The sequence below is a fragment of the Ornithorhynchus anatinus genome, chromosome X1, assembly GCF_004115215.2.
Source record: "Ornithorhynchus anatinus isolate Pmale09 chromosome X1, mOrnAna1.pri.v4, whole genome shotgun sequence".
NCBI lineage: Eukaryota > Metazoa > Chordata > Mammalia > Monotremata > Ornithorhynchidae > Ornithorhynchus > Ornithorhynchus anatinus.
In genome coordinates, this window is record NC_041749.1 from 27,011,804 (window position 1) to 27,027,182 (window position 15,379).

Sequence of the window (15,379 nt, forward strand, 5' to 3'; positions counted from 1 at the left end):
ATGACTACAATTAAAGTCTTTCTTCCTTCAAATAACTTAGTCCACGGGCAGGCTGTCATTTGTCTTCTACTTTCAGCAGCCAGACCTGGAAAAGGGATCAATCAGGGGTATTTACTGAGCATTTATTGGCATTTTTTGTATATAAAGTACCATGTTAAATGATGGGAGATTTCAAATCCCCGATTCCTACAAGTCCCAACTTGGAATGAGAGGGGCTGGGTGCTCAAAGGAACCAGGAATCGGTATCCCCTTTCCTGCCTCGCAGCGGGGAGCTCTTTTACTTCAATCAGTAAATCAAAGGTATTTATTGAGAACTTACCATATACAGAGTACTGTACTAAGCACTTGCAGCAGTGCAACAGAGTTGGTAGATAAGAACCTTGCCCCAAAGGAGCTTACCATCTAGGGGAGTCACAGACTAAACCAGATGAAAAAAATGGGAAGTGGCAGAGTATAAACATATGTGTGTAAATTCTTTGAGGCTGAAAGTGGAGTGAGTAGCAAAGTGCTAAAGGGATACAGATCACACACACACAGAGATCACACACAAGGGATACTAGTCTCATCAAACAGTCCCTGTCTCATATGGAGCTCACAGTTTAGGGGGAAGGGAGAACAGTTATCTAATCCCATTTTAAAGAGAAGGAAACCAAGACCCACAGAAGCTAAGTGTCTTGCCCAAGTTCATTCAGCAGGAAAGTCTTGGAATGCTGATTGGAATCAAGATTTCCTGCCTCCCAGTCTCGTGCTCTTGCCACTAGGCCAGGCTGCTTCCCAGATTGTTCTTATATTTGCTGGGCTGGGTGATTATTGTCTCTTATTGCATAGTATTTGGGTCAGAACAGCAGCATGGTCTAATGGAAAGAGAGTCAGAGGACTTAGATTCTAATTTCAACTTTGACGCTTACCTATTGGGTGACCTTGGACAAGTCACTTCACTTCTCTGGACCTCAGAATGGGAATTAAATACTGTTCTCCTCCCTATTTAGATTGTGAGTGCTGTGAGTTGCAGGTACTGGGTCCAATCTGATTCTGTTGTATCTCCCACAGTGCTTAGTACAGTGTTTGGTACCTAGTACTCTAGACTATGGGAAGTTTGTTATGGGAAGGGAATGTCTACTAATTCTGTCATATTGTACTGTCCCAAGCACTTAGTATTGTGCTCTGCTCACAATAAGAGCTCAGTAAATAAGACTGACTGACTAACTTGACAAAATACCACAATTTGATCGAGACACTGACAAAAGCAAAACACCAAGCTACTTTCCTGGAGAGGCCATGTTGAATGTATGTCAAAGAGCAGGAATCAGGAAACTCTCTCCTCCCCACCTTACGATCATTTTACTGAAAGAAGTGTTTGTGTTTGAAGGAATTCCTCCCAGCTGTAGCCTCATATAATTGAAATGAGCACTGTTTTTCCTCTTCACCACTGGCTTTCTATCCTTTCAGGTCATTGTCTCTGGAATGAAACCTTTGGGGAACACCCTCCCTTTGATGTGCCGGGTGCCAGTGGCAGCTTTCCTCCCTTGGCCCTGGGGGGTTTCTACATGTTTCTGACCATGATCATTCTGTTACAGGTAAAAAAACCACCAAGTCTCAGTTCTGAAAGGGTCGTGACCTAGGTTGCTCTTCCGCCACTGAGGAAATGAGTTTTAAATACAGCAGGCGAGATTTCAGTTAGACATCAAAATAAATTTTGTGGTTTTAAATAATAATGTTGCTGTTTGTTCAGTGCTTACTATGTGCCAAGCACTATTCTAAGCGCTGAGGTAGATACAGGGGAATCAAGTTGTCCCTCGTGAGGCTCACAGTCTTAATCCCCATTTTACAGATGAGGGAACTGAGACACAGAGAAGTTAAGTGACTTGCCCACAATCTCACAGCTGGCAAGTGGCAGATCTGGGATTCGAACCCATGACCTCTGACTCCCAAGCCCGGGCTCTTTCCACTGGGCCACGCTGCTTCTCTATAAAGGAAGTTAAACTCTAGAACAAGAAGATGAATCTGGAGAATTACCTTATTTCTTTCCTCTCAGAGAAATGATTAACTTGGGGAGCTGTAGGATACAAAAAGGCAGTTGGTAGAGGCCCCTTCCCTTCAAAGCCTCATCTCTCAACCCTGCCTTTGGCAGAGGAAGTCAAGGCTCCCTGAAGGAGGGATACACAGGAGAGATGGAGTCACTTCCACATTTTACTCTCCCAAGTGCTTAGGACAGTATTCAAGTTAATGCATGTGATAAACTGATTAAAGCAAAACAAAAGAGGGTTCTAAAGTAAAATGTAAAGCATGACTGCCGCCCCCCCCCCCCCCGCTTCCCTCCCCCCTGCCCAAAACATTTTCCCCACCTGCAAGGCTCTCTCTCCATCACTGTGTTTTTGAATTGAGGGTTGCATCTTTCCTGGACAAAATGTTTTCCAAAACAGAGGATTTCTCTTTAAAAAAAAGACCCTCAAAACTCTGCTCCACTTCATGCAGCCCCAACTACTGACCTGTCTAAGGAGCCAAGAATGTGACAAGAATGTCCTAAACTGATGTGCTGCCTTCTGCTCCTCTCATTTGATATCCCTTGCCCTTCATATTTCTTCAGAGTCACCATCTATCTCCGAAGGTGACCCAAGAGGAAGGCAGGAAGGGATTTCTAAGCGCTTAATACAGTGCCCTGCACACAGTAAGCACTCAGTAAATTTGATTGAATGAATGAATGAATTTGAGAGCTTGACCTCACCATTGCTGAAGAAATTGTAATTCTTTCATCTAGTTAAGTTTGTGGGAATTTGAACTCTAGAGCTTGCGGTTTTCCTCCCATCCCTGGAAAACTCTGCTAACTGTAAAGGAGGATTTAAAAGAAAGGAAAAATGAAGGAAGTGACTTGTTCCTCATAGAGCAGGGGTTTTTCTCCTTGCAGGTGCTGATCCCTATCTCCCTTTACGTGTCCATTGAGTTGGTGAAGCTCGGTCAAGTGTTTTTCCTCCACAATGACATCGACCTGTATGATGAAGAGACTGATTTGTCCATCCAGTGCCGAGCACTCAACATCACTGAGGACCTTGGCCAGATCCAGTATATCTTTTCTGACAAAACAGGGACTCTGACAGAGAACAAGATGGTATTTCGACGTTGCACTATCATGGGCAATGAGTTTTCCCATCAGGAAAATGGTAAAAACCCGGAAGCTGCCTCTAATCCCTCTCCTTGACAAAGGAATTATGGGTGGATAGGAATCCTGCAAACTGGAGCCCAGCCCTGGGATTCCGGGAAGGGAAAGGTTGAATCCTGCCTCTCCCAGTGTGCCGGGTGACCTTTGGCAAGTTATTTGACCCTTCTCTGACTTTTCCTCCTTGAAGGAAAGGGAACTTTTCATACACAGTTTGTTTGCTAATATGTTCATTCTTATCCATTTCTGTATTTTTGGATTCATAGTCAAAATTCTAGAAATGTTAAAGAATCATAACTGTGTTCCATGTAAAAAATACTCAGAGACTCAGGAGAGCTCATTCTTCCTTCCCTCCCTCCTCACTGGCACCTCATCCTCCTCACTGGCACCTCAAGCTCTTCACTGTCACCTCACCCTCCTCTCTAGACGGCTTGACTAGCTTTCCTAGATGCAGTGATTCTTCTGGCCTTATATTTTTCCATCAGTTTCCCTGCAGGTGTAGGGAAGCAGTGAAACTGGCAGGATTTTCATTCTAGAGGAGGCTCCAGTAAGGAAATGGAAAGAGGGTGTTCTACCTTTCTCACTTGGGTGGAGTTCTCTTCCTGAGGTGACAGGGGTGTGTCATCCATGACCAGAATGCACATTTATTGACCATGGAGTGTGGACACAGTCTAATTGTTTGGCAAGCAGAAAATACTGCAGACTTTAAAATGTTCAAAAATGACCTCACCTTAGCACAGGACTTCAGTTTGGAGTTGATAACAGTCAAGTGTTCAGGCAGTTGTTTATGGGTAATCAGTGTCAGACTGTCTCTCTGGACCTCTCCAAAGGGTAAATCAGTTTAGGGAATCCAGCTAAATGACTGAAGGAACGGACACCTGGAAGAAGGGTTCTATCAGTTAGATCTCAATTACCTAAAGTCCCTCATTTGAGGAGTTTTTGCTCAGCAGAGCGACCCAAATCTATAAGGATATGGCCATCAATATCTTTCTTATAGCACCCGACTGAAAACTGCCATGCCTCTCTTATAGCCAAGCGGCTGGAGACCCAGAAGGAGCTGGACTCAGATGATGAAGACTGGGCCAAAGGTCAACACCTGCCCTTCCCGGTTCAAAACTCCAAAGACCCAACCACCTTGAAGCATCAGGACACCAGACCTCTAAGGAGGTGTCAGAGTGCCCACGCCCACTTCCAGGGCCATGTCCGGCACAAGTCACTGGGACGCTGCAATAGTAACCGTTCGCAGGTGGCCTTCAGCAGCACCATAGTAAGTGTCTTTGCTTTGAGATTGCTTATTCTGCCGATTGGCCGTGTAGTTTTTCTGATTGACAGGTGCTGCATGGGTGTGCGATTCTGGCTGCTCTCTGCTCCCACCACCCTGCCAGGCAGCAGAATGGAAGGTCAATTCATTAATCATTAGTATTTGCTGGGTGCTTACTCTTTGCAGATAACTTTGCTAAGTACTTGGGTGAGCACAGTAGAGTAAGTAACATGAAGCCTTCCCTCAAGGAGCTTACAATCTAACAAGCAAGATTGGAGAGGAGGAAAGCTTTGAAATGCAGTAATTCAGAGGGTCCAAGGAGATCCCAGGGAGCACTTGCGGTTTCTGATTCCAAAACACATTACTCCTGAAGGTGTGATACAATGACAGTTAATTTAAGATGGGGCCTGCTGTTATGTTTGTCCCTTGCCAATCTGAGGCAAAACCAGAATTGATTAATGCAAAGTTCCATTAAAAATGAAATCTGGCTCTTTGCAAACAGTTTCACGACTTCCAACATCCGTAGTATGGCAAGCATCTTTTTTTTTCTAATAGTATCTGCTAAGTGTTTACTATGTGCCAGGCACAATACTATACTATACTGAGGCCCAGAAGAATGAAGTGACTTGCCTAAGATCACACAGACAAGTGGCAGAGCTGGGATTAGAACCCAGGGTCTCCAAGTCCCAGGCCTAGGCTCTTTCCATTTCGTCACTATTGCTGCCCTGCTGTCAATTCTGCTAGTAGCTTCTGCTGTTACAGGGAGTCCAGAGTTAGGCAGATACAGTTTTCTGAAAGATCCATTCTTGAATGTGAGGTCTGCAAATATCAGAGTGCTGGGCAAGAAACCATGGGAAGCAGCATGCTGTAATGGATAGAGCATGGGCCTGGGAGTCAGAAAGTCATGGGTTCTAATCCTGGCTCCACCACTTCTCTCTTCTGTGACCTCGGGCAAATCACTTCACTTCTCTGGTCCTCAGTTACCTCATCTGTGAAATGGGGATAGAGACTGTGAGCCACTAGTGGAACAGGGACTGTGTCTGATATGATTTGCTTGTGTCCACCCCAGCTTTTAGTTCAGTGCCTGGCATATAGTAAGCACTTAACGAATACCACAGTCATTGTTACTATTAAACCAGGTTGCCCCAGGAAAAAGAAAATTGAAGAACTTTGCACAGCTAAGATGTCACAGAGGTTCCTGGATAAAGGTTAACATAGCATCTGTTTCCAATGCCTGCATGTTGGGGCAGCTGCCAAAACAAACAGGAAGAGGAGAGTGCTCTGAACAGAAGAATTTTATGCAAATTGGAGTATATACTGTTGCTTCTCCTGTGTGATTCATTGAGAATGTATTAAACAATATTGTCAGCACAGGAGGGCCTGGTTATTAATCAGACAGGTGAAAACAGTCTCATTTACATGCAGCCCCAGTAAAATGAATAGACTTTCAGAAAAGCATTTTCCTTAAATATCCAAGCTTGTTTCCTCTGCCCAAAGGATTATATATAAAGCACCAAATGTGAGTTTTTCCTTAGAAGATTATGCTTGGAAGCTAAAGGGATAATAGTCTTTGCCTTATATGAGTAAAGAATGAACCTCCAAGCTGAAAAATAATAGCTTTGGTTTGCGACTGCTACCAGGGTCTGTACTGAGTTGGGGGAAGGGAAGGACCCAGTACAGTACAGCAATCCCAGTCACGCTTTCTCTCCCTCCCACCAAGCTGCCAGGAAGAGAAACAGCCCAGTGGCCACTTAGGAGGAAGAGATTTTTAGTGAGATAGTCTGGGGAGAAGGGGATTATCTAAAGAGAGGAGCATCTAGGAGCTGCCAGGCTCTGCAGAGAGAGGGCTCCAGAGAATGTCAGAGAACAAAGATAAACTGGAAAGGACATAGAATATGAGACAGGGGAAGGAAAAAGAGGAAGATAGAAAGGAGAAGAGAAAGGGTTTGAGAGAGGGAGAGAAAGAAAAATGTGAAAAGGACAGAAATTTAGAGATGAGAGATTGAGGGAGAAAGTACAGAGAAAAAGAGACAAGGAGAGGGGAAAGAGGAAGAAGAAACTGTGTGAGAGGGAAAAGGGAAAGGAACCAAAAATAGACTAGTTGATAGGGGGAAAAAAATGTTAAATGCAAAAAAAGGATCAGAGACGGGGCTAGATTCACACCAGGGCCCATGGGGCTGGTGAATGGGGCTAAGGTCCCACCTCAAAAAAATGCTCCCAAAATGTGGTTCTCAATTGAGTGAGCTGCCTCAACTATTCCAATGCTAATCTCAAACGGGTCCAGGTGGAACCCTCTTTCCCACCATGTCTCCCCATTCCATGTTGGCGTGCCCTCTCCTCCCTGCAGCTCGGATTTGTTGCCGGGGCCAAAGTGCAGGAAGAGTCGGAGCCTCAGAACAGGTTCAGCAGGCCTCAGCCTGTAGGGATAGACCTTCAGGGAGAGAAGCAGGGGCAAAGGATCATCTTATCACCTGTCCCCTCTCTTCCCCTTCCCTCAAATCCCTTGGCTACAAGGCAGCCAACCAGAGAGGAACTGCAGCAGCTGTGGCCCTGAAAAACCACCTGCCCCATTAGCTAATTGATGTGGGGATTAGAGATTGTTAATCAAAGCCAAAGCCAAAATATACATGAGAGCATTTGTTCCTCCTTGGCTGGGCTAGTATTGTGGGGGAGCCAGTGAACCTATGGGAAAGGCACCTAAGCAGGTGCTTTATCAATTCAATGGGGGAGAGAACACCAATATCAGCATATTCAGATAGAAAAATTACATCATATGAAAACTTCAGCTGTGGATAGGGTTGTGCTTGACCCCGAAAGAAAGTAGCAGTCAGGTTCAATGTTTGATTTGACAATGTCCCTTTGGAGTTGGGACTGGATGTTCTTCCTCCTCCCACCCATTGCCCACTGAAGATAGAGGGACTTAGGAAAAGGAGCACTCATTTAGTTATCCCCATCTGAAGAGAACCTCAACCAAATCCTTCCTTTCTCTTTCAGGAAAAGGATGTGGCTCCTGATAAAAGACTGCTGATGAGGGTTAGAAATGCCTTCCACCCAGAGGAGACCCTATCGACACTTAGACCAACCAAGACCACTTTCACCACTAGCTCTTCCATTGCTGACTTTTTTCTTGCCCTGGCCATCTGCAACACCGTTATGGTCTCCACAACTACCGAGCCAAGGCAACGGGTAACCACTGTTGATGAGCCAGTAGGGCTGCAGCCTTCTCCTATGGGGTTTCTGTGAAGAAAAAAAAAAATTAGTGTGCAGTGCACATTAAGGGACTCTGTGGCGTGGGGGAAGGAAGTAGACTGGAGGAGATCAGTGGCACTATGTAACTGAGAGATAGGGAAATACCATTCTGATGGATGGCCCTTTGGTGTTCATACAGTTCTCTTTTGGCTACTGTAATTTAGGACCTGAATCGGAGAAATAGAAATTCAAAGAGACTAAACTATCAGACAAAGTTCAGAGATGGACTTCTACTAATATCATGCCCCTGACATGCCCAAAAAGGGTCCTTGGGAGTTTTGCCCCCACCAGATCACCCCTCAGCATTAAAATGCACAAACCTAATAACCACGAATGAAATCTAGTTGGTAAGGGCCAGAAGAGAGAAAACTTTGCTGTGTTTTCCTATGGAACAAGCCATAGACAATTTCTCATTTTTACATTCCACTTTTCTCCTCTATCTCCAGGTCATCAGGCCACCACAGGCGAAGTCGCTGGGGGCCTCTTTGGAGAAAATACACCAGCTCTTCCTAAGGCTAAAATTACCCAGTCTTAGTCAGTCCTTCTCCTCCACAGCATCGGGTGAGACTGACCTGGGAGCGCAAGAGAGGGCAAACCAAACGCCAGAAGGTGCCTTAGCCACTGACTCCAACGATAAAGACACCGCATCTCTCCATGGCATGGCAAGTTTGTCGGACGATGGCGGGGAGGACAGGGGGGCTCACACAGAGAGTCTGCATGCTGGGGAAGCCTCGCTGCAGGAGGTTCTGGAGCCAGCAGCACTGGACCAGGTGGAGCCAGACTTCTGCTATGAGGCCGAGAGCCCCGATGAAGCCGCTCTGGTTCATGCCGCCCGGGCATACAGCTTCACCTTGGTATCCAGGACCCATGAGCAGGTGACTGTACGACTCCCCCAGGGAACTCTCCTCACTTTTGACCTGTTGGGCACTCTGGGCTTTGATTCCATCAGGAAGAGGATGTCGGTGATCGTGAGGCACCCCCTGACCAATGAGATTATCGTTTACACCAAAGGAGCTGATTCAGTCATGATGGATTTGCTCCAGGACCCAGCCAAAGGTAATTGCCAGCCAAGCCTTTCTAAAGAGCAGTATTGATTGAAAGGGGAAAAAGGTTTTGAGAGAGAGAGACTGAGATAGGTTCCCACTGAGAAGAGAAGCCCAGAATCCCATTGATAAAGCTATCCCAGCCTCCTATCCCAAATGGACTCACCACTTACGGTTTTGGATGATCATCACTCTGGGCCTCTGTGTCCTTAGCAATGAGTGGTATGTAACTCCTTTCACCAAGCTCCCTCAGGAGGATTTTGATGAGAATTAAAGATTTTCAAGCTTCTTTAGGGTGAAATGCAGCATAAAGTTATGCCATGATGATGACAACCACCATTTTATTTGCCATTAAGAAGTGGATTTTTCCGGAATGGTTCTTGTTTCATGGAGAAGAGATTCCAGGCTGTGATTTTAAATCACCAAGATTTTAAATCACAGAGAAGGGCCATTGTGTTGTTCTTGACTTAAAATGGGGTAGAAGTTCATTAAGACTAAACCAGGGGTTGGCAAACAATGGCTCTTATGGACACCAAATGTGGCTCTAGTGATTGGGAACTTCCTCTGTGGGGACCATTGCCCCTGTGGACTCGACATCATGAAGGCAAAGCAAGGTTTTTGAGCAGGAAATAGCTGGCCCACTTTAGCCCTTTGACACAGCAAAGGAGCCAAGGTAGCAACTCCATTCATTCATTCATCCATATTTATTGAGCACTTACTATGTGCAGAGCCCTGTACTGAGCACTTGGAATGTACAATTCGACAACAGATAGAGACAATCCCTGCCCAACAGCAGCTCACAGTCTAGGAGGAGAAGGCAGACAACAAAACAAATAGCCTGGCATCAATATCATCAAGATAAATAGAATCATGGATATATACACATATATATATATACATTCCTTATCTTCTGACAGGGAGACATGGTGCCGGACAACAGGGCAAAGTATAGTTGTGGAGCATTGTACTAAGCGCTTGAGAAAGTACATTAAAACAAAGTTGGTAGACACATCCCTATCTACAAGGATCTTACAGTCTGTTTCTTCATCCCATTGTTTTCCTCCCCCCATCATCTTCCTCTCCTCCCTCACCATTTTCTTCTCCTCTTCCCCTTCCTCCCTCTCTCTCCTCTCTTTCTCCCTTTTTTCTCTCTTTCTCTTTCTTCCTCCATCCTCTTCCCCCTTTTTCTTTCCTCTTTTCTTCATCCTACCTACCTCTTCTTCTTTTTAAAGTGTACAGATGACTCTCTGCACCTCTACTATTAGAACTTTTTATTTTGTTTGGCTCTTTCTGCACAAACAAGTTGCCACCCCATCAGTAAGCGGCCTGGATACCCTGAACTTACCACATAAGAGGGATCCACCCAGGATATTTTAACCCTCACATCAGGGAACAGTGGGGTAGAATTAAAGCCACTTTTCAGGATGGGCTTTGTTAGAGAGACTTCAATTGCCTCTGGTAATAGACAGTCAGTGGGATGCCAGCTTTAAATATTTGTGACTGTGGTAACAAGCTGAGAGGAGTCCTGTGGCATTGGCATTTGACTGTGGTGGGCATTAATATTTGACAGCTCACAAAGAGATGGAGAGGAAGCTGAGGAAAATGCAAGCTATAACCCAAAAACATCTGGACTGGTATGCGAGAGATGGCCTGAGGACTCTGTGCATTGCTAAGAAGGTAGGAAGAAAGTGAGACTGATGAGTCTTTTGCTTGATGCGTTAACCCTGGAATATAAATAGAAGAGGCCTGAATATTCCTTCAGCTGTTCTTCGTTATAAAGTTACAACAGAGGGCTGAGTAAATTCTCGATTTCCGATTTCAGTCCTTTGTTTCCTGTGGCAGCCAGCTTGGAATTACTGGTGACAGCTGGGAAAAAAAAGGCAGAACTACCAGAGCATTCTGTGCAAAGCACTGCACTAGATAGGTTCTTTGGAAGAATCACAGAGGAAAGCCAGAATCAGGAAAAGACAAATGAGAAATGCTCACAATCTGAAAGTAAACACAAACCTCGAGGGACAAAGGTGAAACACAATGAAGATACTGAAAAGCACCCAGCCAAAGCCTAGAAGTTTAATGACGGGACATCCGTAAGCACTCTGGTGATGGTGGAAGTAGAGTTGTCGTGATCAGAATCTTACAGGATTAATCTCTGAGGCTCTAAAAAGGAAGCTACTGTCCCCATTTGTTCCAAGTATGGATTGAAATGAATTGGTCTCTTCAACTGGGCACAATGTCTAGAATGGTTACCCTCCCAGTGAGCTGGCTGGGATATCACCCTTCAGTTGACCAGAACCGACAGGGGCTGATGGGTTCCAATGGGCTGAGCTTTGCCAATGACCTTCTGCTCTCCTCCAAAGGTACTGAGCGAAGAGGACTTTACAAAATGGGCCAATTTCCGTCGGGAAGCCGAGGCGGCAATTGACAATCGTGATGAGCTGCTAATGGAGACAGCTCAACACCTGGAGACGGAGCTCACCTTATTAGGTAGCTAAAAATAATGTCATTATGGCTCAGAAAAGAAAAATATTGCAGGTTGTAAAGAGGATTTGTGCTTCCAATACAAACATTACATTAAATAGTTACAAAATTGAAAGTCCCCTTCTTGAGATCTAGCCAGTCTTCAACACAAAAGTACTGTTCTGGTCTCCGAGAAATCTCCTATTAGTTCAATGCACAGTTCTTGCTGGCAAAACCCTCTGTAACCAGACAACCTCCCCTTCATCTCTGTTGTTTACCCTCCTCTTCAAGAGGCTGATTAAAGTAAGAGCTGTTCAGGTTCAAAATAATCAAGCTCCATCCATTTGGATTGACAGCTTCCCCTTCTTTTTCCCTGTCAGCATCTTATGCACTACCTCTTTTACTAAGGTTTCCTATGTTCTGGGGGGGCAGATCTCTGGAGTGACTGTTAAGAAATGCTGTTAGGACAGACCAGCGATAAGTACTTTTCATCTTAGAGTTCTAGAAAGGCTAATACAGTTAGTGCCAGAATCCATCAGTGTTCCTGGCTAGCAAAGCTTTCTCGCTTGGCCTATCGCATTGTCATCTTCACACGGATAAATATTCTTTAAAAAAAAAAACACCTTTCTCCTTTAATGCATATCATCTTCAGAGTCACTTTACTTCTATCTATCCGACCTCAAGAGGAAAATAGGAGCTGAACCCCAGAGCTTTTCATATGACTGTTTACCTCAGTTTTGATTTATGATCCTCAATGTGAGCAATTCAGGGAAATTAAGCACTTTTATTTTTCTTGCCCAGAGGTTCACTGGGACTGGAAAGAGCTTCCAACCTCATCCTGAATGAAATCAAACGGTTTGAGTTTAAGGTTGACTTGGATCTCTTGGTTCTGCCAGAAGAGGCAATATTTTAACTGGCTGGTAGTGCAATATCTTTGCTAATCAGGGGTCATCCTATATTATTAAAGAAAATGAAATGCAGTGTTCCAGCACATAGTTAAATGAATAGCCATTAGTCTTGGATGGTAGCTTTAAAACTCTCAATTCAGTTTGCTATATCGCTAAGCAAATATTCAATATTGTGTTGTATATATCCAAAAGGTTGTGAGATAATGCAAAAATGTACAGAATTTGCATTCTTCATTAGTCCCCCTTTTAAAGAGCATTATCATCAACCAGAAGGCAGTGTAATTTCAGTTTCTATTTACAAGCCAGAATGTCTGGGGGAAAGGCAATACCTAACAAATATCCCTCTTTTATGATATAGGGAAATCAACTTGTCTCTCCTCTTTCCCAGGAGCAACAGGGATTGAAGATCGGCTGCAAGATGGTGTTCCTGACACCATTGCAGCTCTGAAAGAGGCCGGGATCAGAGTCTGGGTCCTCACGGGAGACAAACAAGAGACAGCCGTCAACATTGCATATTCCTGTAAACTCTTGGATCCCAAAGACTGTGTTTACACCCTCAATACAGAAAGCCAGGTGTGTTCAGACATGGGTCCCAGTTTCCTGGCAGAGGGAGATTTGGGAAATCTTTTTGGTTTTCACCCCCAGAAGTGAAGCTGGAAAACATGAAATGTTATTCACTTTGAAAAATGTGCCGTGGGTTTTTCAGATAGTAAGGAACAGGGTCATTTAAATGCCTGTCAGGTATGCGGATTATATGATGTGATTAGATTAAACCACAATGAATTTTCAAAATGAAAATAATATAGGAAAAATTTAGACTTTAATATTATGCTTATGAAAGAAAGTAATTTGCAACTTGCTTTAAGTGCTTGATCCTATAATAGTGTTGATGTTTGCCTTCACCACTTGATATGGAAATGTAGTTTGCAATGATAATTTTGCTCTAGGGTAATACCTGTAGGAGAACATCTTTAAGTGTGAGTCAGGCTCAGAAAAAAGGGCTGGTGTCAATTATATTAAGGGGAAAACATTCTAGCAAGGATCCATGGATGCTCTCTGATAAATTAGTCTTTGTGGGACATTAATTTGTTGCTAGGTAACATTTAGTCCTGCCATAATGTCAGTAATATTCAACCTCCTTGAGCTATCAAGCACCCTCAGGATGATACATCCTCCAATAAAAATCCCAAGCTCCCAGGCAAGTCCCTCTTGGCATGTCTGTTCCTTCCTTGTCTAGGAATGCTTAGTGGTTACACAGGTGCATTATGTCAGCTTAGAAGCAGTGTGGCTTAGTTGATAGAGCACAGGCCTGGGAGTCAGAGAACCTGGGTTCTAATCCTGCCTCATTTACCTCATCTGTAAAATGGGGATTGAGACTGTGAACCCCACATGGGACAAAGGACTATGTCTGACTTGATTTCCCTGTATCTGCCCCAGAGCTTAGTACAGTGCCCAACACATAGTAAGCACTTAACAAATGCCACAATTATTAATATTGTTATTGTCTGCTGTGTGACCTTGGGCAAGTTACTTAACTTCTCTGTGCCTCAGTTACCTCATCTGTAAAACCTCATCTGTAAAAAGGAGATTAACACTGTGAGCCACATGTGGGACACAGATTGTGGCCAATTTGATTAGCTTGTATGCCTCAGTTACCTCATCTGTAAAACCTCATCTGTAAAAAGGAGATTAACACTGTGAGCCACATGTGGGACACAGATTGTGGCCAATTTGATTAGCTTGTATCTATCCCAGTGCTTAGTACAGTGTCTGGCACATAGTAAGCACTTAATTTATACCATTTAAAAAAAAAAACTTTGCGGTTAAGTGACTCCTCAATTGATAGATACCAAGCTTAGCTGTAAATTAACCACAGTGTTCTTGGAGCTGCCCTTAGCAGTGACTGAACAGAATAGCTGAGTATAGGAGAACACCTCTTAGGGCTCAATAAGACTTTGATGGATATTATATCAGAGAGCAGAATCCACCCCTCAGGGATGGGCAGTTCTCAATCTCCAAATTCTCCTGAACTTTTCAATCCGGAGATTAATAATGCCACTCTAAATTGCCACATCCTACTGTGTCAGCTTGCAAGACCCATGCTAGATATTAGTCCCTGCAGGAAAATAATTCACAAGCCCATCTTTTTATTTGTTTTTTGCTTTGTTTATCAGTGCCAATCTTCCCTCCACCATCAAGAGACACACCAGTCAGCTTCTCCTACTGGTCTGTAAGCTATCTGAGGGCAGGGATGATGTTTACTAACTCCTCTGTACTCTCACAAATGTTAGTACAATACTCTGCACACAGAAAGCATTCAATAAATGTGATTGATTGATTCTGCTCACTTTAGAGGGGGAGACTAGGCCATCTGAAATCCACATAGAGACCCCTTTTCCATAGGTAGGAAGAGAGAATGCACTTCCCCACCCCAACCCTATGTATAACTCCAGGTTGATGAATCGCTCTGGGGTTTTGCCTGGCACCACTTGAGGGCCATGACTAGGAAAAGCTGTGGGGGCCTGTCTTTACTATTCCTTCTTACAGCACACCTTCTAAAAAACTTCGCAACACCCTCCACCCCCACGCACACCTCAGGTTAGGGGAAGTATGAAGAGTGGAGAGTGAGGATAGAAGACAGTTTTCATCCTTCCTATGTAGGAGTTCCATTCACACTGGTTATTAGGGGCCAAAAATAATCCATAGTATTTGCCAATAAAGCATGTTTGTATTTTCTACCTAAACTGTTATAGAGTTTTATGTAAAAGCTCCCCCCCACCGACCTCCTTCATATTAAATCTTAAGCATGGGGGTAAAAACACGTATGGAGGCTTGGATCCTTGTTTGTATAAACACACCCTTAATTGCAAGTACATTCCACTGAAGTGGACACTGAGTCTCCCAAAGTACTTAATTTGCCAAAAGATGCAGGATGGGCTAGTTTGTAGTCAGTCAGTCAGTCAATCGTATTTACTGAGCACTTACTGTGTGCAGAGCACAGTACTAAGAGTTTAGAAAAGTATAATAGAACAAAAAGCAATAAATTGTAGGCATGACCTTAAGTTAATTGAAATCTGATTCCTCCAAAAGGACTAAGAAGAACCTCCCATTAATGGGGCATGTTTGAGGATCCTTGGGAAAGTGATTTCCTTGGAGGGGATGACTTTAGAAAGGTCCACATTGGTCCAAAGAGGGAGTGTCCACTTTCATAACCTTTTCTCTTAATGGTCAAAAAGATGACAAAGGAAGGATTTTCAAGAAAATGTAAAATGAAAAATTTAGGGAGTTTTCCCCAGCCATTTGAGTT

The 15,379-nt window shown here is 44.0% G+C and overlaps 1 protein-coding gene across 1 annotated transcript in view; it reads left to right on the top strand.

The window, feature by feature from the left end:
- ATP10B (ATPase phospholipid transporting 10B (putative)) overlaps positions 1-15,379 on the top strand; it is an 83,704-nt gene that overhangs the window by 50,990 nt on the left and 17,335 nt on the right. The window contains exons 7-14 of the mRNA XM_039910163.1: positions 1,450-1,577; positions 2,906-3,158; positions 4,186-4,421; positions 7,410-7,601; positions 8,111-8,720; positions 10,278-10,384; positions 11,065-11,191; positions 12,461-12,645. Of these exons, the coding sequence (XP_039766097.1) occupies positions 1,450-1,577; positions 2,906-3,158; positions 4,186-4,421; positions 7,410-7,601; positions 8,111-8,720; positions 10,278-10,384; positions 11,065-11,191; positions 12,461-12,645 (1,838 nt within the window). The remainder of the gene's footprint in view (positions 1-1,449; positions 1,578-2,905; positions 3,159-4,185; positions 4,422-7,409; positions 7,602-8,110; positions 8,721-10,277; positions 10,385-11,064; positions 11,192-12,460; positions 12,646-15,379) is intronic.